We start from the raw sequence: 21759 nt of genomic DNA, 5'->3' as shown, positions 1-21759 counted from the left end.
CGCAGCCACGTCGGTACCTTTGAGCGTGACTTTCTGTGCTCTGAAAACTTCGAGGACAGCCACCATCAGACGAGCCCTGCTTTGCTGCAGAGCTGCGACATGTCAACGGAAGGGCAGCGCCTAAAACCTGGCGCTGTCCCCTGCATGTTCTACAGAAAGCGGAAGAAGAAAGGAACGAAGCAAGCCGAGGTATGTACATTCGAGAAGACGAAAAGAGTTGTGCTTTTTAATTCCATATTGCACTGCGGAGAAACGAAGACGAGATTCGCGGGTGATGAGCAATGGCGTCGTGCCATCTTCGTACTGCTGTTCTCTCCAGCGGCGTTCGCTGTGGCATCGTTGTACGAGCGTCCTTCAATACTTTTCAGTTGGAACTTCGGTGTAGCGCTATGGAAGAGCTTCTAGCGTCCGCATTGCACACACCACAGCGCTGGCGCAAGTAGAAGGTGGACTGGAGCTTACGCCGAACGTACGCCACAGGCGTTCTATGCGTACCCTCGCTATTGCGCAACGGTCTACTGCCTGTATCGGCGTGCGAATGTTGTCGACACAACGTGCAAATCGCCGCCCTGTTTTTGTACAGTGTTCAGAAACTTCAGCACGAACAATTTTGGAATAACTACGACGTTTTGTTTAATTTCCAGCTTCAACTGCGTTCGAAACAGCGGCTTAATTGATTATTCGAATTGTGCAGTCGGACTATATCGTTAGCGACTACAGAGCAGGTTCACGTCGCACTTTTATGTAATTTCGCCACTCGTGCTTTCACTCGCCCCTTGTATGGCTGCGCGCTGCACGAAACAATGACAGGCGGACGTCAGGCAAGCGCCGGTTGCCCACCTCTGTTGTTGTTGCTGCTGCTACAAGTCAGCACAAATGACGTCACATCGGTAGACGCGCTGCCTCGCGCGCTCACAATCCTTCAAAAATACAACCATCCATTAAAAATACGTGGAATAATCACTGTGTATCGGAATAGCAACGCCTTCCGAGTCGAATTTCGATGCTTCCCTCACTTTTCAGGCGAAGCTTGTATTAGCTAACAAGTTTCGGTGGCGTTGTCGTGGTCTTGCGAAAAAACCCACTGCTCCCAGAGCTACGGGAAAGGGCGGTTTGATGAGTTGACAGCAGCTGCGCCGGCGCTGAAGCGTGAGTCATTAGCTGGGATTCCAGGTGCATAGGCCTGCGCTCACGCCACGCACGGAACCAATCAGAGCCGTTCCGCTTCCGCCGGGGAGGGAAAGGGTTTCGCGTGCGCTGCGCCAGCTTCAGCTGTGTTCCAATACTCGCCCTAGACGGCAAAGTAGACGGCTAAGTGGACGGCTAAGTGGACAGCGGCCATCTTAAGTCCCGTTCCAATTCTCACGAAGACGTCGAAGCAGATAGCTTCGCAAAGACAGCATCGAAGTCAAAAACGATGCAGGCTACTTTCCTGTGCAAACAAGATGGCGGCTGAGCAGGACGCTTGCAAAGTCGACAGAAAGCCCGCGCACAAGAAAACGTAGACAACCTATCTTACGCCCTTAACGTAAGCTGCATTATGCATTTCATAGGTTTGCAGGCAGAAAGACATAAAATACAAAAATAACGTGTATTTTTTTCTCCACTCATTTTTGTCACCGCGAGGTGGCATCACTTTGCAGAAGCGTCTTCCGTACGTCTTCCAGACGGCTAGAAACGCGTTCCATTACATGGCCTCGAAGCTGTATCGGCTGTCTCCTTAGCTGTGTACGTAGGTCAGAATTGGCTTTCGTTTCCGTTCAGTTCAAACTCGAAAAACGGATGGGACGGCCACGCGTTGTGCGTTCCCCGAGGAACCAGCAGCCTCTGACGAGCGGTGGCGAGAACTCGCCAGTGAAAGGGCCCGCCCTCGGCGCACCGATCCAGCCGTTAGAGCCGTTTCGCGCTCGCTGCGCCGGCTTCGTTTCCGTTCAGTCCCGGAAAACGGATGGGACGGCCGCGCGTTGTGCATTTCCCTGAGGAACAGGCAGCCTTCGACGAGTGGCGGCGAGAACTCACCCGTGAAAGAGCTCGCTGTCGGTGCGCCGATACAGCCGTTAGAGCCGTTTCGCGCTCGCTGCGCCGGCTTCGTTTCCGTTCAGTTCAGTCCCGAAAAACGGATGGAACGGCCGCGCGTTGTGCATTTCCCCGAGGAACAGGCAGCCTTCGACAAGTGGCGGCGAGAACTCACCGGTGAAAGGGCTCGCCATCGGCGCGCCGTTCCAACCGTTACGGCGTGTTTATAGTCCGACGTTATCGGCGCGCGGGCAAGCGTCGCTCAACGCCGGGCGCGTCGGAGCGCGTTGGCTGCGTCCCGGTTACGTTGGCTGCGACAGTACGTCGAACCATCGGTCGAACTATAGACGCTGTTCTCGCCAAGGTGGTGCAACGCGCACGCGCGCTCACGCTACGTCGGACTATATTCAGACCTTTAGTGCCGCCCGAGCTCAGGCAATCCGACAGCAACGAAACGATTTCGAACTGAGGGAGCGGGAGGCCGAAGAAATCTGGCACCATTACCTGTTGGCTACTTAACCGTGACAAAGGTCAGGTGCAAGTAGGACAAGCTTCGCTTACCCCCATTTTCCGGTAGGGGAAGGGCTGGTCATATTTTCATATTTTTGTTCAGTACCCCTTTAAAGAAGCATGCGCACGTGGCACATCGCCTGAAACCTGTCATACGTACCCGCTTAGGCACCGATGGAACGCATTATACTAACAAAAGATGAATAAATTTACAATAATTGAGAACTGCGTAACGATGCCCAAATAAAAGAATTCATGCATTTAACTCATTTAGTCAGTAGGGCAAACCAAAAGTGGTTACTGTAATTTTTAAAATAAGGGATTGAACAGAAACCTGTGGCGCTGCTTGTTCTATCAATAGGGTCCGCATTAATCGCTTGAATTCAGCAGTACGAGGAGGGGATAATCGCTCCAGCCCCTTCTCATTTGTCTCGTACTAACCTTTCGCCTTTTACTAAAGGTTACCGTGGGGAGGGGCTCTAATGAGCCTTCAGGTCAATTTTTGGAAGGCCTTGCCCGTTTGGGTGAGGCCTCGTAATCTATTCCAAAGAAAGAATTACAGACGGTGTAAGCAGTGTGCATAATGACACGCTCTCGAAGTTTTACGAAGTCATCTGAAATGCTCGTATCTGTTTTCACAGCGAAGCTGTATAAAAGCTCCCCATGCATGCCGGGCTGACCCGCGGCGGAGGTGAAGCAGCGTTAAGCACTCCCAATACGCGGGCCGATCCCCAAGATAGTGCAGTGCTGGGCCGACGCGTGGTGGAGGTGCAGTTCGCCACACAGCTTCGCTGGTCATCCCTGATAACAGAGTGGAAGGGCACTGAGTTTTATGCGAAGCATATTACTAGAGCTCAACCTAGCTCCTCAGGCGCGGCGGTGTCGCCTTCAATACCACGTGACACCGTGACGTCACGACAGAGGAGAAACGGGGCTCCAACTCGCGCCGTCGCTCGCGGCGTCGCGGCGGTATATAAGCAGCTGCGCTAGTTTCTAGGTGGCTTTGGCTCAACTCTTGCAAGATGGGCTGGGTGGGAATCGAACCAGGGTCTCCGGAATGTGAGACGGAGGCGCTACCACTGAGCCACGAGTACGATGCTTCAAAGCGGTACAAAAGCGCCTCTAGTGAATGCGGCGTTGCCTTAGAAACGAGCTGTTTCTAAGGCTCAGGCGCGCGTCGCTTGCTCAGGCGCACATTTCGTTGCCGCGCCGAACGCTGCGTTGCTCGACGCTCACCGCGTCCAATGCGGGGCGCGTAGTCGCTGCGCCGTAGCCCATTGTCTTACACCCCTTGGCGGGTCGACGGGAACGCTGTCGCGTTCCACTCTTGAAGGCGAAGCAGAGTAACGCATGAGTTGTTTCTTCGTCTAGCCGAACCAAATATAGCCAAGCAACAGCAGTTCACCAGGCTAAACAGTGGTTCAACAACTAAAATAAAGGCTAGTATGCTTCGCATCCTGGGCTTAACCTTAGCTAAGCCAAAGCCATTTTTTCGTTAAGTCGACAATTTCAGTACATTGAGCACTCATGCGAACAACGTTATATTCAGCAGAAGACAATAAGTAAGTGTTGCTTGCGTACGAACTTATCGCAATTGTAGATTGCAAGCCCGTTGAGTGCGCCTTGTGTTCATTCACTGGAACGACAAACCTTATCAGCTGAATTTCGTCCGTCACTTGCTTGAAGTAAAGGCCGCCATACCCACATTTTCTTGATTCCTCATATCGTTCGTATTGTCGCCTCGAGGTTTTCAACCTGTAAGCTATGTATAGACGTGTGTGGGGGAATCGAAAGTGCTTACATCGGTAAATCAAAAATTTCGCAAGAAAGGTTCCATTAAATCGAGGTTTGAGCGTATGTAAGAATGGCACCCACATTATCGGCACGTTGTGTGTGTACATACAAACGCCTCTTTAGCTGTGTACGTACGGCGCCTAGTCAAAATATTGTCAACTGACGCAATCTAAAGAAAGCACCGCAAAAGGCCTACAAAAGCAAAAATAGCTCTAATTAGTCCAAAATTATTTAATATCCCGTAGGTCCCTAAATCCAACCGACCTTCGAGCTCAACTCAGTCGTTCTATAGCAATGCGAGCCAATATGAGCACGCGTACAGAAAGTCCGGTGAATGTATAACCTTGGACTGATCGTAGCATCATCACTGCCTTGCGCGTTCTCTTTTTGAGAGAAAGGTAATTGATTATAATAGAGGCTTTTTAAATCGGGCAGTGGTCGAGGCTTTATTGTTACGAAGAAGGAAGACAGGGCGCTGAAGACGCGCAGCTGTCTATCAAGAAAGAAGACGTAGTACCAGAGTCTTCAGAAGCGTTCAAGAGGGAAAGCTCAAAGCATTTGCACAGGCTGAGGAGGGGGGGGGGGCGGTCTGAACCCTCCCGTTTCTGAGCGTCGGGACGCCATGGCACGCTCTGCCTTACGCGGAGTTTCGTGCGAGAAAGCAATATGAAGCCGCTTCCTAAGATACGTGTAGTGCTTCCGAGCGTTTCATGGCTGAGACGCGGCTGGCGTCTGAGAAAGGAGGCAATGAATAGGGTTAGTGCGCGGATTCTTGGGCACTGAGACGGTGCTCCCTGAAAGGCTGCAGTAAAGAACGCCAAGCTCTTGCTCTCGGCAGTCACCCTCGCTCTCTCTCTCGGTGTAAGCAGGCGAAGTTTCTTTGCTCAGCGATCAGACGGTTGGCATAGATATAGTGGACCTGCCCTGCGTAAGGACAACGGAAGCTGGAGAAGGGGGGAGGGGGGGAAGGAGGTCAAGCCCCTCCTGCCCCCTCACTTCCGAAACCACTGAGACGTACGATTTGGCGGAAAGACCGCACAACTGGTTTTGGCAGCCATCTTGTTTGTGCGCCGTGGCCGCAGCTAATTGTAAATGATCTTTAAATACCCCTTTTTTGCGTAATCACTTGATTATTTCCGCCGCGTCACAATACGCCAGCAAACAATCGTTTGACAATGATAAACAAATTATAAGCGAATGATGTTGTATAGCATCTTTATTACGACTTTCCGCGCGGTGGTTCAGTTGGCTGGCGTTCCGCCGCTGAGCACGAGGTCGCAGGTTCGACCCCAGACCGCATTGCGACGGGGGCAAAAATTTGGAAACGTTCGTGTACCACTATTCGGATGCACAAAATCCGGAGCACTTCGCTATATGATATTCCTCAGTGCATTTTCGGGACGTTAAAATCCATTAAAAAATTAAAATAATTACAGTGATGGTGGCGACATGCGTGGTTAGGCGCAAACAAGGGGCTTAACCGAGGTGTTCCGAGCAATGAACTTCGCAGTTGGAAGCTGACGATCTTTCTGAGGGTCTGTGATCCCTTCATCTCGAGTGCAGGGATTCATCTGTTAATTAAACGAGTCTTTCGCGACATTTCGTAGATGTTCTCGCGTGAGTTAGAGACGAACACTTTCACGCTAATGAGAGGTTCGCACAATTAATGCAACCGCTACTCGTTGTCCTAACTATGTAAAGCCCAAGTCCTACCGTACGTGCCATGGTGTTCTGTGTGTACGAGATAGCTCGATCATGCGCTTCCCGCAAGCAAGACGTGTTTTCACACACGCAGGCAAACTGGATTATGTCGAACGAATCGAATTATCACGTATACAGTATAGAACATTTTCTGCACATTCTTAAAACTGCAGCGAGAACACGCCTCAAGTTTCATGGCTATATCGCCCTAAAAGAAGCTTCCCGCTGCACCGAACAGCTTAAGTTGTTTCTTTCCGCGCTACGCACATCTAGCGGGACTGCCTTGAAAGAGGAAACAAGGACAAAAAAAGAGAGACAACTTTTTCTAGCCCCATGACGCGCCAACGTGCTCGGACTTCCAGCGCTGTGGCCGCATGCCTGGACAAACCGTGCTAACAGCCACTCGAAAACTAACTAACTAACTAACTAACTAACTAACTAACTAACTAACTAACTAACTAACTAACTAACTAACTAACTAACTAACTAACTAACTAACTAACTAACTAACTAACTAACTAACTAAATAAATAAATAAACAGAGAGACGGAGGGCGAACGAAAGAGAAAGAACAGAAAATTTCCATCGGCCAGCGTGACCCGTAGATGTTCGTGTGCGACGGTCAGTGAACACGCAATTTTATGACACCAGAACGTTCACCTATAGCAGCTATCTTTACGTGCCAAATCAGCCATCTGCTTTTGAGAGACACCGTAGTGGTGGGCTCCAGAATAATTTCGACCACCTGGGGCTCTTTGACGTGCACCTAAATCAAAGTACGTTAGAATTAGAAGTGTCAAAGTGGAAAGAAGTGTGCGCATGCGCGCGTGTGTGGGGAGGGAAGTCGATCACGTGGTAGATAGAGAGCGGGGGATGCGACAGCTTAGAAGAGCGTGAATGTCTGTATGCGTATACATATGCATAATATTAGTGCAACTGACAGGGGTCTACTCCGGACCGCCGTCAGTTACAATTCGCTCCTCGAAGAGGCAGTCATCTGTCGTGGTTGTGTCCTGCCACTACTAACATTAGATATACAAAATGCTTAGGGAAGCCTAAGTGAAGCCGAATGCCCCAGATGACTTTACCCGATGGGTAACGGACAAGTTAGCGAACGCATTGCTGTAGTATACCTCCACCAGACAGGACTGCACGCATTTATTCAACGCCACGTGCTCATTTATTTTTTTTTTTCCGTACATATGCCTCGCGGCAAGTCCCCCCATATTTCTCTAATAAGAAGGGCGCAGGACATGTGTCGAGTGAGCTCCTGGACAACACGGCTATGTGGTGAACGTGCTTTAAATTATGCATGGATCCGGGACCTCAAAGAGGTGCGACGCAATGCTCACGCATTTCTCTCGCATTTGCCGCTGAATCGCCACTGAATTTTTTGCATTCCGCTCCCATCGGAGCGGAATGCCGTGGCTTAAATACATGCCGAAACACTCGGGAGGACGCCACCAGATATGTGTTGTTGAAAGTGCCACTTATTCTACTTAACTGTATAATTGGTCAAGATTAATTAAACAAATTCGCAAGTATTATCTTTAGAGCATGCCTTTCAACTAGAAAATGGGAGCGTTCTAGGATATAGCTCATTCATAAACGCCTAACTTCGTACTTGTTAAGCAATAATTTTCTTTTTTGCAAAATATGAGAAGCGCTCCGCGTAAGAACCAACAGCGCATATTAGCCTGGTCTGCTGCCCGATCTGCTTATCGCTACCGTGAAACGCCGCGAGGGAAGCGCATCGCTGGCGTATATTGCGCAGTCATCGCCTGCGCCGCTGCTCTGTCACTTTTTAAGCGACAGCATCATGCGCTGTTCGTTCATACGCGGCACGTTTGAGAGCGCTGCAATCGCGGCGCGCAAAGCGCCCCTGACACGTGCATTTGCCTATATTTCGGGGACCTTCAATAGGACGCAGGAAAAATGATTACGTGCAAAGTAGGAATGTAGACAAGGGTTTGACTGGGTTTGACGAAGAGTCGTCAGGCGAGGAACGATCTACTTTTTCGGTTGCACCAATTAAAGTTAGAAGCTGCAGAGCTACGTTTTCTAGAACGCTGCGCAGCTTTCTCACTGGAACATTTGCCCTAAAGTCAATACTTGCGAAGTTGGTTAAATAATCTTAACTAATTATGTAATTAAGCAGAATACGAAATGAACGATGCCAGTGTCATTGTTTTCCTCCCAACTATCGGAGCCATGCACCGTCTTTTAATAACAGGCGCAAATGTGAAAGATTTAGCACAGTTCGTCTAGCGCTTCTTGTCATCCCACAAAGAGCTCAAAAAAAAAAAAAATTGTTCCGACACCGGGAATCGAACCCGGGCCTCCTGGGTGAGAGCCAGGTATCCTAACCACTAGACCATGCCGGAAGATGGAAGTCTTGGCAGTTTAGAGCGTAGTGTACCATAAATAGTTCGACGCGTTGCTGTGCCAAACTATTTATGGTACACTACGTTTTGTTACAGTGTACTAGATAAGGGTTTATTCTAGTGCACTGTAGTTTTGTTGCAGTTGTGCTGGCAGTAAGATAGTAGCACTATTGAATTAAGTTTTTCGTCTTCACACCGGCGATGTGCAGTCTTGTTTAAGCTGGTGAAGCTGGTGAGGAAACATGGACAGTAAAAAAGGAAATAGTAATCCCACATGCACATGCGTACATCCTGCAACTCCTCATATGGACAATATAATACTAGTGCGTGCTTTGCAAAGCGTACTCACTTGCGATCTAAATAGACGCTCGTTCCGCAGCCTCAAAGCATATTTCTGCGCTGCCCTTATCATGTACGGCTGAACAGAAAACCGCAGAGAAGAATCAGAGAATGAGGCAACGCTCTTCAAAGACACTTCGATGCATTCTGCATATGTTGCGAAGTATTGTTGCGAGTACCCAATGCCAGAACGTAGTATGCGAACTCAGCGGTGGCTTCAAAACGCAACAATGATACGCGGCTAGTTCCAGTGCATTTCAAACTCAGCCCGGCAACTATGCTCCCAACAACAAAACCAAAACAAGCATAAACGTCGCAATGGCGGGTACCACCGGTGGCACGGTTCAGTTTTCGGTGCGTATTTATGTCATGTTTTGCTGCTCTTCCTTAAAGAAATCGCCTGTTTTTGTTACTGGAAACGTACCTGCTAGAAACCAGCTCAGAAGCGCCGCCGGAACTGCTTCCGCACACTGCCAGTTGGGATTATTTTTAGCACTCACGTGCTGCCCGCAGAGACAACTGCCGCGCCGACTTTTTGACAAGTTATTTCCTGCAGCCTCATAGACGTGTTAATTGTGTCGCGGGCAGGCACACGTTGCGCGTAACGCTTAGCGGTGGTACTCTCTGACCAGACGGACGTCGTGGTCGATTCAAACCTGCCGCTGGCTGCCGTAAAAGGCGGCTACCTTTGGACGTAGCTCCGAGCCGCACATTCATTGGCCATCACCTCCCTCTGACGGGGCTTCCGGCCCTGCTCTTTCGGCGTGCTGCAAGTTGCTCTGTTTTTGTGTGTCCTGCCTACGTTACCGTTATGTTTTGATAATTATCCACGCTCGCGTGCTTTAAGCTACTCACCATGGCGTGGAGGAACGCCTTGAACATCTTCTCTATGAACAACCCCTCGTCTCCATTGTTGAACCAGCAGCAGGTTTGTTACGCTCAGCATGCCCTCGTTCCGGATTCGTTTCGCGCAAAGTTTGTATTTGGGTGGAGCATGGGGGAAATAGCTGTAGAGTGATGGTCGTGCGTGTTCTATTCGCATGCGCCCACGAAGACCAATGTCGCACGAACGTTGGCTTTAATGCGCAGTTCCACTAGTCATTCGCCCTCCGCTAGCCACGCATTTGAGGTGGTTTGGGCAGTCCGTGCCTCACAAATTTTGTATTGGTGGAACGTCCCGTCTTGTCCGCGCCTGCAGGCTTTAAATTTTAGGACACCGCCAGCACGTGTTGTAAAAAGGGCACACAGACACGACGTGCCAGTTTCGTTCCGCGCCCTAGCCTTTCGGGGTTTGTATCGCAACGCCTCTTCTTTTCTGAAAGATGTATTGACACAAAACTCAGCAGTTGACAAATAGTTTCGGGCTTGGGCGAGCACAGCCAAGTTTTGTTTGAGTACGTGTCTGTTGGTGCTTTTATGTCTGTGTGTTTCTATGTGTGGTTGGCCAACTAGCCTTGTTGCCCTATGAGGATGGCGTCTGTGAATATCGTTTCAGCTTTATTGGCAGATTATACGAGGTTGTTATGCTTCTTGAAGTCAACTTGTCAGGATGTGACGGAATGCAAATGTTATCGTTGGTGGTGTATGACTGACTGCCGTAGAAATGCGGCTCTTTGGTATGGGCGCTGCCTGTAATGCAATCCACTGGAATGATTCCCACTGCGTTACCTCCTCGCTAGATTTCTCAAACAACCTGCAAGGTGTGCATACGCAATTAGCAGTCTTGAAACTCATGTTATTGCCAGTGATGGAATTATTTACGATTACGAGGTCGCGGTTTCGATTCCCGGCCGCGAAGGTCGCACTCCCTTGGTGACAGAATGCAAAAAAAAAACGCTCTTGCAGTGCCGAGAGCTATGGGCGTTTCGTTAGCGCAAGGGTGAGGCCGCATTTTGTAGCAGCTCATTTAATTTTCCATTCTTTTTGTCTCATCATCCGCCACATTGAGTAACCATTGCTGGAAATAGTGATGGCGCCAAAGCCTTTGACGAAGGGGAAGGACGACAAAAATCGTTGCGAGATACAGACATAGGCAGGTAAAATTTAACCCCACGTTTTGCTGTCTCTCATAACACAGGTCAGCTAATCGAAGTATTTCTCTCAGCAACATCAAAGCCCGAAAATGTTACAGAAGTTAGTGGTACAGCTTACTGCTGATGTTTGTAGCAGACGAGGTTCCTCACATGTAATTTAGAAATGTGGATTTGTTCTCAGTGCTAGCATCTAAAAAAACATTTCTTGTTCCAAGTAATGTAGTTTTTAAGTCATTATTGGGGCCCAACTAGCATTATTACTTTTTTGTAGTTCAGAGCATGAGCCCTTTGCAGTCCCGATAGGTGTTTCAATGTTTAAGAAGTTTATATCGTTTCAAGTATTCAGCACCACTTGCAACTAATTTGAACTTCACTTTCGGTCAATACTGCTTCTCTAAATATTTTCGAAGGAGACTGCAGCAATGTAGAGGCTTTGCAAGAGCGGTGCATCTTTCTTTCCCCCATTCACTCATACGTGTGTAATTGGTTAGTAGTAACCCCATTAGCCAAAGGTTTCAAAGCAGTCTTAACTAAAACCTTTAATCCGTGTATTGCGCTTGCATTGGGAATTGGAATTGACTTTAGCCAACCGCGCTAACCACAAAGTCACAAGCTTGATTTCCAGCCACAATGGCCACATACAATGGGGTTGGAACTAAAAAATGATTATGCACTGTGCTTTAGTTACATGATAAAAAAAAAAAAATGGTGTTAAGATAAATCTAACAGCCATCATTATTTGCATCTCTTGCCTCTGTGACACTTTTGGACGTTAAACTCCTCCTCTGCTGTTCCGCTATTCTAGCCTACACAAAACAAGTGTACTATTTTCAGAAGGGACATTGAAGTGGTAGCATAACAGAAAAAGAGGAATGTTTACATGTGCTGTTTCCCTTTTCAAGGAACACCAAAGAAAAGAAGAATTAAGCTCAACAGTGTTAGTAAATTACACTTTTCCAATGTCAAAAAAGTCACTCTTACCCTTAGAGGAGGACCCCAAGTCAGATTTAGATAACTTGTATTGCACCACTATGACACACATACGGGGTAATCCAGTCCCAACTGTAATGCTCCAAGATTTAAAAATATGCAAATCCCACATAGCTGGACACAACCCTTCGGGCCCCTTCTTTTTCTCATTTTCATCAACGACCTCCCCGCTTTGGTTCTCTCTAATATTTGCTGACGACTGCGTACTTTATAGGAAACTTACTAACCTATCTGATGCCCACATATTGCAATCTGATATCAATAACATTTCTCGTTGGTGTGACACTTGGCAAATGAAACTGAATACTGACAAGTGTAAATCAATGAGAATAACATAATCTGCTGTCGATTCTAATCCTCATTCCTATAGTATTAATATACTATATTAATATAGTACAGTCTAACATAACTTCATAGAACTACCTAGGCATTCACATCACCAATAATATTTCGCATGCTTGGCTTCCTTTGCCGGAACCTTTCCAAAGCCCCAGTATCATCCTTAAAATTGTTACTACATAAGACCCTAATCCGATCCAAGGTAGAATATGCCTCGTATGTTTGGGATCCTCCAACTAAATCACTGATGACATCCTTAGAATCACTTCAAAATCGTGCTACGTTTCAGTCTCTCTAATTATTCACACCATTCCAGTGTTTCACAGATCAAAAATACTTTACACCTTCCTGACCTTTCTGCATGCCGCCACCAAGCCCAACTATGCGTATTTCACGGAATTTTTTGTTGCAATGATAACTTGAAACAACTTCTGTTCATTGCCCCACATTACGTATAACTGCGCATTGACCATCATCTCAAAGTTGGAGTGCCGAATTGCCATACTAAACATTATTACAAATTCTTTGTTCCAAAAATCAGCATTGACTGGAATCTGTCGTTTCCCTCGCAGCCCCTGCGTCCTTCAAATCTGCAACTGAAGAAAATTTGTAATCGATTGTATCTACTCTTACATTTTTATCTGTTGTTGTTAATGCCTCACAGTCTTGAGAGTACCTAAATAAATAAATAAATAAATAAATAAATAAATAAATAAATAAATAAATAAAATCAACTTCTCAAATGTTATAATTAGATGAAAAATGTCTATGAGAAAATTGTAGAGCTACATGAAAAGCTCCTGATACAGCTTTCTGTTGCTCAATTCGTGTTACATAAAGATGTTTTTCCAAGCATGAAAGAAGCAGTGGTGGATGCATAACATGATCACGCGGGGTGGCACTTGGTGCATAACAGTTTGTATGCCCGATACGTTGCGTGATATTGAGCACTGATGAGGAGGGACTGCAGAAAAAAAATTCTTGGAAATTTCTGTAGATGCAATACTCCTCTCTATTGAGGCACACTCAGGACTTGTGAATGCGACTCTCATTAGTACGGACGACTTGACCTGTGTACAACTTTTGCAGACGCCAAACTTTTTCAATGCATTTGCAACTTGGTTTTACAGAAACTTGCTGTTTGAACACTAGACAGGGCAGAAATGCAAAAGCCTGTACAAGAAGCCCATTGCGTTGTATTTTTGTCTCACAATTATGAATTGCACCCTCATGGACAGGACCTCCTCTCAATTAAAGAGAGCTGAAACGCCTGCTTGCATGCTCACAGCGTGCTGGCAGCTTCAAGACTCGCAGTTTGTGTTGGCAAGTGGCACAGTTTTGCTGGCCATCGTCTCTACCATTGCAACATTGACTGAACGCTTTCATTATTAATGCGTTCTCTGATGTGTGCGGTTTCCGAGTCAAAGACTGGGTGTTTTACATCTTCCAGTTGTTCTACTGACATCCTGTCCTCAAAAGTCTGCGAAGACAGCTTTTTCTTTTATGTACAAACTTTGCCGACAAGCTGCAACTCTCCCTGTACTGCACTCTCCTCTGTTGGGTTCATTCACTTTGAGGGAAAGCTCTGTGGCTGAGTATTTCATTAATGATGAACCTGTGGTTGAAACCTTCGTGGCACACAATGCAATTCAAATTGCACAGCGATTTTTTTGCACCTAGCGGCGACCCGAACAAGGCACTTGAGTCGGATTTTCTCAAATTTCAATTCCAGTTTGCAGTGCAGTGTGCAGAAACAAACTTTACAGCATTCCACCCCCCCCCCCCCCAGGAGATGTACTTAGTTTCTCATCAAGATTTGTTGTTATGGATGACTAGGAAAGGGGGAGGGGGGCTTTATTCACAAAAATAGTTGGAAACGAAAGTGTCTGTATTAACTGGTATTCATGAGTCGCTATCATATACACTATTCCGATAATAGCTCTGAATACACGCCCAATTCTCTTGCCACATGTTGGCAACACGGAAATGGAGGATATGTGTGTAAACTGTTGTGCATGTTTTGTGCCTTTGTCTTTATTATTCTTCACAGCACTGCTTCCTTCCATTTTTATTGCGTTCATTGTTTGGCTTTATCCCGTTGTATGTAAACTAGCCTGTACCGCTGCTGTCAGACTTAAACACAAACATGCAAATGTGTGGCTGGTGTTGCCAGTCAAGATAATGGCATGGTGTTGGGCTGCTGAGCATGAGGTCGCGGGATTGAATCCCGGCCACGGTGGCCGCATTTCCATGGGGGCAAAATGCGAAAACACCAGTGTGCTTAGATTTAGGTGCACATTAAAGAACCCCAGGTGGTTGAAATTTCCGGAGTCCTCCGCTACGGCATGCCTCGTAATCAAGAAAGTGGTTTTGGCACGTAAAACCCCATAATTTAATTTTTTAAGATAATGGCAGTAGAATATTTGTACTGTTTTAGTTTTCACATGAAGGCTGAGTAGCACAAGAGTGGCTTTTCTTGGCTACAGTCCCCTTAAAGGGCCCCTGAAACGGTTCGGACAAATTTTGTAGACGCGTAGGGTACAGCTTAAGTAGAACATTCGCACCACAATTTAAGTGAAGCGTTACGTATTAATGGAGCTACAAGCGATTAGAAGCTACCCTCCTCCCTAGCCATGCTTTTCCTCCTCAACTCGTTCGCCAAGCGAGTGGGGCTAAGCTCCGCCTTCACTGGTTCAGCGTCACGATGCGACGTCACATCGTCCACTTCTGGTTGTTTTGGAGCCCGGCCTCGCCCGTGCGAGACCGCTCCGCTAGCCGCTTGGCCGTCGACCCCAAGCGAGAGCTATCGAAGCAGCGTGCGTTGCGAGCATTCTGTCGTAGCGCCGAACGTGTCTTGTATTCCGGTAACCACAGGCATGCTGGTCATTTCGGCAAATGACTGGAGGCATAAACTCAAGCTGATGAAGGAACTTTAGCGTAGACGTACGTGAGCGGCCTGATCGGTCTGCACGGTCCACACACTTGTTGGTGCAGCGCTTAACCAGCCAAACAAAGCGCTAATATTGCTCTAACTAAGTGTAAAACATTTTAAACATTTATAAAGACGTGTTCATGATTACACTCCTGCGAAAAATACACACCAGCAGTGAAGAATACACTTCGTTGCTGCTACTGTGTATGGTTGAGCTCTGTGCCACCAGGTGGCTGCACCGTGCAGACCATTCGCATTTGCCCTTCTGCTCACCTCATGGCTCATCCCGTTACGGCAAAGTCAAGTGGCCAGACTCTGTCCCCTTGCGCTTGCATTTTCCCTAATACCGGACTCGGGAAACGCTATTGCGTTAGTAATCTTCCGGTGTAAAGTGGACGGCCACAAACGCGCAAATCCTGGCGCCGATCGGATAGCGGCAGTCTGATGAGCAGCAGCCAGTTCGCTCGTGTGCTGCCTTGCAGAGGGACACGATGTCGCAGCTTGACATATTGCCAGTCGCTACGTTTGCAGTCCACAAGGCAACAAAGTCGAATCATAGTGCTCGCGAAAAGACTGAGACCGACTCTGACCGCAGAGCTCTCTTCAAAATGGAGTACGTTGTAACACAAGCAGACGACACATGCTGTGTGCCGGAAGTGCTTAAGTGTACTGAAAAATTATTCTTGTGCATTCTCTTTATGTTACTTTCTTTTCATAAAAACAAATTAACTAACATTCAAACTATTACGAAGATCATTTGTTTACCATAAAGTTGGAAAAATTGTCTATTACGCGCCCTTGTCAGCCAATCGGATAGCTCGCCCCACTGACGTCGTATGGGTGATTTCGGTCATATGGGTAGGGGCGGCTTAAAATTCCGCCGAGCAGTGCGCTGCGATCGGCAGCAACGTGCATATTTAAAACCTTATAATAAATTACACGCTTTACGCGGAGCACTTAGATGTGTCAATTAATGATCAGAAGGACCTACTCTAACGACTCCATACGTTTGTAGAAAATCGTCAAAAGCGTTTCAGGGTCCCTTTAACTGTAGCCAGCTTTAGTTGGAGGCATGTCTAAATCCACATTTGCTTCGACGCTCTGCTTAACCTTCAGAACATGTCAGGTACCATTAGTCAGCAGTATGGGACTCGGTCCAGCAGAAAGGCACGCACTCTGCTTGCAAGCAAATTGGTTTAGATTTTGATGTTCTATGTAAATTTGAAAAGGTGTTTTTTGAAAATTTGTTTTTGAAACTTCTAAACATCAAAGTCCCATATCGGGGCCTTCAAATCATTAAATTTCATGAGGTACTTTCTGAAAAATGGAATCGGCTACATTTTTTGACTAAGTGGGAAGGTACTTATTGGACGTTTGGCCACAAATTTGGTGTGATTGACAAGTAGAGCTAGTTCAATCTGCTTAGCACCTTTCCGGGACTGGTGGTGGTTTGCTCACCAAACCACTTTCATGCACCCTTTCTTATTCGTAACAATCATATGAAAAGAGTACACACTTCCTTGAAAACCCTTGAAATTGCGAAATCTGTTGTCTAGGCCCTTGAACCTACTAGAATTTTTTTTTTCCATTGAAAACCCTTGAATTTTTTGAGCAGTGCAGTCTAAGATTGATTATGTGACCCATTTTCTGTGGCAGATCAGCATGTTCCTGGCAAACTTCCCATTCTAGAAATAATGGTAGTCTAACCCACTTATAATGATATCGATTTTAACAATACATTGGATGTAACGATAAGCAGCCGAGGTACCGTACACCGTTGTGTGTGTGTTCTATGGTAAAATAAACCACTTACTGCAATGCTCCCATGCCGTGTTATTGGCTGTAACAATTATTTCAGGCTAGTGAATGTGTGTGCCGAAAGGAAATAATTCAAATTCCCTGAAAATTTTTCAGAATAAGTGCGCTGTACCCGCGTGCATAACCTGGGTAGTTGGACATAACCGGGGTAGTTGGAAAAGTATGGGAGAGGCCTTTGCCCTGCAGTGGGCGTAACCAGGCTGATGATAATGATGACCCGCGTGCGTGACGCACACCTTCTCTGCACCCTGCATGTCTCAGTCACACCCTCCCACGTCTGTCTCCCGTGTTCCATGGAAGTGTCCTAGGTGGTGTTGAGTCGACTCCTGTTTTGGAGGAGAGGGAGGGAGATGGGAGAGAGAGGTGTGTGGGGGCCGGTGATGTGGCAAATTCGGGATGTGTGGGGTACATGGCACAAAGGTGGGTGCAGTGGTTCGCATTTTTTATTTTTTTTCAGGATCTTGCGTTCCTTTGGACGCAGACAGCCTGTGGCCAGATGTAATTGTCACAGCCAGTAATGCGACATGAAAACATTGTAATAAGCGGTTTATTTTGCCATAGAACACAGAAAAGTTCACTGCGCCAGGGCTGCTCATTGTTACATCCGACTGGTGTTGACACCAATAATGCTATAAGTGACGTTTATCCACTCTGCTTTTTTAAGCAACTCAGTTAAAACAACGGAACTTACTTGGAACATAAACATTCTTACAAGTGGTTTCAATCTATAAAAATTTAAAGCGGGTACGAGTGCACACACATTCTGTTTTGTACAACCACTTGCATGGAATCGGAAAGCACAACACAGTGAGCAAGAGTGAAAGACACTAGCACTCAGCGCTGGTTCCCCTTTCGTGTTCAGGCTGCTTTCTTTGCGCCTCGTTAGGAAGTGGCCAAGGCAGCTGGACGTTTCTGATATAGTTTTTGTACATCTACTGCAATAAAGCTATCTCTAGCATTCTGGAAACATAGTGAAACATTGCTACTTGGGATGCTACTGTGCACCCTTGAAAAAGCTTTGGCAAGGCCTTGCGCATCCATCAATACCCATGAAATTTTGTCTGTGAAACCTGTACAAACCCTGTATGAAGGCAATTTACGATGTCAAGATTACGAAGATGTCAAGGTTACGATTTACGAAGTCAAGAATGGCATGGGTGCTTTTTTTATTCTTAATGAAGCATAGAAATTGTGGATGTAGGTTAAATCTGTGATAAATTTACATTTTTGACAAATCGGAATGTAAGGAGAGAACTTGCTTTTGGCAGAAACCAACATCCAGGCACATGCAATGCTCTGCTAAATGAGCTACTGTGACAGCTGTCCCTCTTTCACATTTCTTGGATATATCTTTGTGTAGATATTTGTAGCCTGGCAGCGTACCCATGGCTGCTATTGTGGCAAATATGGAATGCCCATTAAACCTCGTGTATCATGTAGTGCGCCTCAATTAGGAGCAAGCAACTGGCCAGTGAACCCTCTTATGCTACCTCAAGGAATCCTTGTTATCCAATTAGTGTGAAGGAGGGTACTCAAAAGGAGGGTTGATAGTTAGTAACCGTATGAAGCTAAGAAAAGCCTAGCAGCAATTAAATTTTTTTATTCATCTGTGTGATTACTTTTGTATTGTGGTTAAGTTTGCAAATAACTACATATTCTTCATAACGGAAATTGGAAACGAAAGTCAAAGAAAAGGGACATTCATTTCTGTTTCTTAAAGTAGCAGTATGGTTACCGATAGTGCTTTGACTCGCACCAGAAAGTGAATTCGAAACCACGTAACCGGCTTCAGCTTTGGAGGGTGCTGCACGAAGGCCTGCATTCCTACAAGCCAGGATACAATTGCTTGTGAGCTAGCATCTTAACTTCTTCATGGCATCTCCAATGGCAGCCTCTTGCGTGTGCTCAGGAGAAACGGGGAAAAAAGCTGTGTGTCAAGCTGTGCGTCAAGCCTGCGTGTCAGGGTTTGGGGGAAAGGGAGTGGGTCTTCTAGTTGACTTCCATTTGCAGTTGCACTATCTAAGCTAAGCCAAAGTAATAAATCTGAATCAGGCCAAAAGCATTGTGAAGCCCCGGTAGTACCTACTGCAATAAATATTATCAGCACCTTATTCACAGTGGCTTGTATTTGCACATTACCAAAAGTGAGGGAGGCTGATGTGGGTCTTTTAGCCCATCTTTTTCTCGGAACATACTAATGTGAGCATAGAACCTGTGAAATGTGGGGTACAGAATCTGGATTTGAATTTTTGGAAGCAAGCAAATGAAGTATATAATATTTTCTTTAGCGTCCGTTTAACATGGCATTCCTATTGTGCGCCGGAGTGATTCCGAGCTATCACAGGAACCCTACATCTGTCCTCCCCCACCACGTTTCTCTCTTCGCACCGGACATCAGCAGCAGGTGTCTCGACCACGAGCACACACAAAAACTTTTGCTTCGTCATTCTTCCCCCGGACTGCTTGCGACTGGAACGACCTTCCCCAAGAACTTGCTGCCATCACATGCCCATCTATGTTCCTTAACCAAATTACGCGTGCGCTTGCATCACAATAATCATTTTTGTTTGTATAACTCGTTCAACATTTTTCTGTTTACTGTTGTTAACCTATATGTGCCCCACCCCTTATGTAATACCCTCACATGAGGGTCTTTAAGGAAATAAAGTGAAGTGAAGTGATTGGCTCACGTTTGCGTGTTTACTTGCAGGGTTGCCTGGTGGCTGCATTGGACACGTACCCATTGGACAAGCGGTGCCACGAGCTGAGCCGCCTGTTCCACGAGCTGCCCTTTAAGGTGAGCAGAACCTGTCTGCCAAGAAGCAGAGGCATAGCTTTCTCTTCTGTGCTGCCAGTGGCAATTGCCCCTTTTAATTTATTCTCCAGTTGTTGAATTTTTTCGCAATACGTAAATTTTTCGAAAGTGGGTGTTAGCTTTGCCCCTCAAGTGCTTCATTATGTCTGAAGCTGTGACCCTTGTCATTTGCAGTTGTACTCATGTTTTCACTTTGACATTTGGCCTCACGGTCAGATCGAGCACCTCAAGTAGAAACTATTCTGCATGTTGGGTTAGACCAGACAGAATATTTAAAGATAAAGGTAACAGCAGATTTGTTGAAGGATGGTGGGCAGATTGTTCTAGAGAAACTGGCCACCCTGTATACACAATGCCTCATGACTTCGAGCGTACCGGAATCTTGCAAAAACGCTAACATAATCCTAATCCATAAGAAAGGGGACGCCAAAGACTTGAAAAAACTATAGACCGATCAGCTTACTGTCCGTTGCCTACAAAGTATTTACTAAGGTAATTGCAAATAGAATCAGGAACACCTTGGACTTCCGTCAACCAAAGGACCAGGCAGGATTCCATAAAGGCTACTCAACAATAGACCATATTCACACTATCAATCAGGTGATAGAAAAATGTGCGGAATATAACCAACCTTTATATATAGCTTTCATTGATTACGAGAAAGCGTTTGATTCAGTCGAAACCTCAGCAGTCATAGAGGCATTGCAGAATCAGGGTGTAGACGAGCCGTATGTAAAGATACTGAAAAATATATATAGCGGCTCCACAGCCACCGTAGTCCTCCATAAAGAAAGCAACAAAATCCCAATAAAGAAAGGCGTCAGGCAGGGAGATACAATCTCTCCAATGCTATTCACAGCGTGTTTACAGGAGGTATTCAGAGACCTGGATTGGGAAGAATTGGGGATAAGAGTTAATGGAGAATACCTTAGTAACTTGCGATTCGCTGATGATATTGCCTTGCTTAGTAACTCAGGGGACCAACTGCAATGCATGCTCGCTGACCTGGAGAGGCAAAGCCAAAGGGTGGGTCTAAAAATTAATCTGCAGAAAACTAAAGTAATGTTTAACAGTCTCGGAAGAGAACAGCAGTTTACGATAGGTAGTGAGGCACTGGAAGTTGTAAGGGAATACATCTACTTAGGACAGGTAGTGACTGCGGATCCGGATCATGAGACTGAAATAATCAGAAGAATAAGAATGGGCTGGGGTGCGTTTGGCAGGCATTCTCAGATCATGAACAGCAGATTGCCATTATCCTTCAAGAAAAAGGTTTATAACAGCTGTGTCTTACCAGTACTCACGTACGGGGCAGAAACCTGGAGGCTTACGAAAAGGGTTCTACTTAAATTGAGGACGAAGCAACGAGCTATGGAAAGAAGAATGATAGGTGTAACGTTAAGGCATAAGAAAAGGGCAGATTGGGTGAGGGAACAAACGCGAGTTAATGATATCCTAGTTGAAACCAAGAAAAAGAAATGGGCGTGGGCACGACACGTAATGAGGGAGGATAACCGATGGTCATTAAGAGTTACCGAATGGATTCCAAGGGAAGGGAAGCGTAGCAGAGGGCGGCAGAAAGTTGGGTGGGCGGATGAGATTAAGAAGTTTGCAGGGACATCATGGCCACAATTAGTACATGACCGGGGTAGTTGGAGAAGTATGGGAGAGGCCTTTGCCCTGCAGTAGGCGTAACCAGACTGATGATGACGATGATGATGATGATGTGGGAAGCAGCATAATTCCAGTTATTGATCTGGATTACTCGAAGAGGCGGACATTAATTGCACAAGAAATTCAAATCTGTAATCAACAAATTAACAAATATGTAATATATGAATGTCTTATTAATTAGTTTACGGAACCTATTGCAGTCTGTGAATTACTGCTGGTGAGTTCTCAGGGCATACCCTCTTGGAATTAACCCTTTGACGGTCAATGACGCAAATATACGGCGTTGCGAACAAGTCCGAAAATGGTCGATGCCCTATATTTACGGCGCCGTCTCTACGTTTAAAAAGCGCGCCAATTTCCTAACTTTTTCTTTCCTGTCATGTGCTGCCACTATGTGGCGATACAGCGAATTTT

The 21759-nt window shown here is 46.4% G+C and overlaps 1 protein-coding gene and 2 non-coding genes across 4 annotated transcripts in view; 2 read left to right on the top strand and 1 right to left on the bottom strand.

The window, feature by feature from the left end:
• Positions 1-2932: 2932 nt before the first annotated feature.
• On the top strand, positions 2933-3056 carry LOC142576894 (U5 spliceosomal RNA). The gene has a single exon (XR_012827013.1). It is a non-coding gene; the product is annotated as a U5 spliceosomal RNA (small nuclear RNA).
• A 5277-nt stretch (positions 3057-8333) lies between these two features.
• On the bottom strand, positions 8334-8405 carry TRNAE-CUC (transfer RNA glutamic acid (anticodon CUC)). The gene has a single exon. It is a non-coding gene; the product is annotated as a tRNA-Glu (tRNA).
• A 634-nt stretch (positions 8406-9039) lies between these two features.
• LOC142576491 (sphingomyelin phosphodiesterase 4) overlaps positions 9040-21759 on the top strand; it is a 153762-nt gene continuing 141042 nt past the window's right edge. The window contains exons 1-2 of one of the 2 annotated variants that reach the window (XM_075686641.1): positions 9040-9098; positions 19567-19653. In XM_075686641.1, the coding sequence (XP_075542756.1) occupies positions 9063-9098; positions 19567-19653 (123 nt within the window). In that variant the 5' untranslated portion in view covers positions 9040-9062. Of the gene's footprint in view, positions 9099-9331; positions 9673-19566; positions 19654-21759 lie in introns of those variants that run through there. The other variant, XM_075686640.1, reaches the window with a different exon arrangement.

This window comes from Dermacentor variabilis, chromosome 3 (genome assembly GCF_050947875.1).
Source record: "Dermacentor variabilis isolate Ectoservices chromosome 3, ASM5094787v1, whole genome shotgun sequence".
Classification (NCBI taxonomy): Eukaryota; Metazoa; Arthropoda; class Arachnida; order Ixodida; family Ixodidae; genus Dermacentor; species Dermacentor variabilis.
The sequence above is the reverse complement of the archived record's forward strand: the minus strand, read 5'-3'. Positions and strand labels throughout refer to the sequence as shown.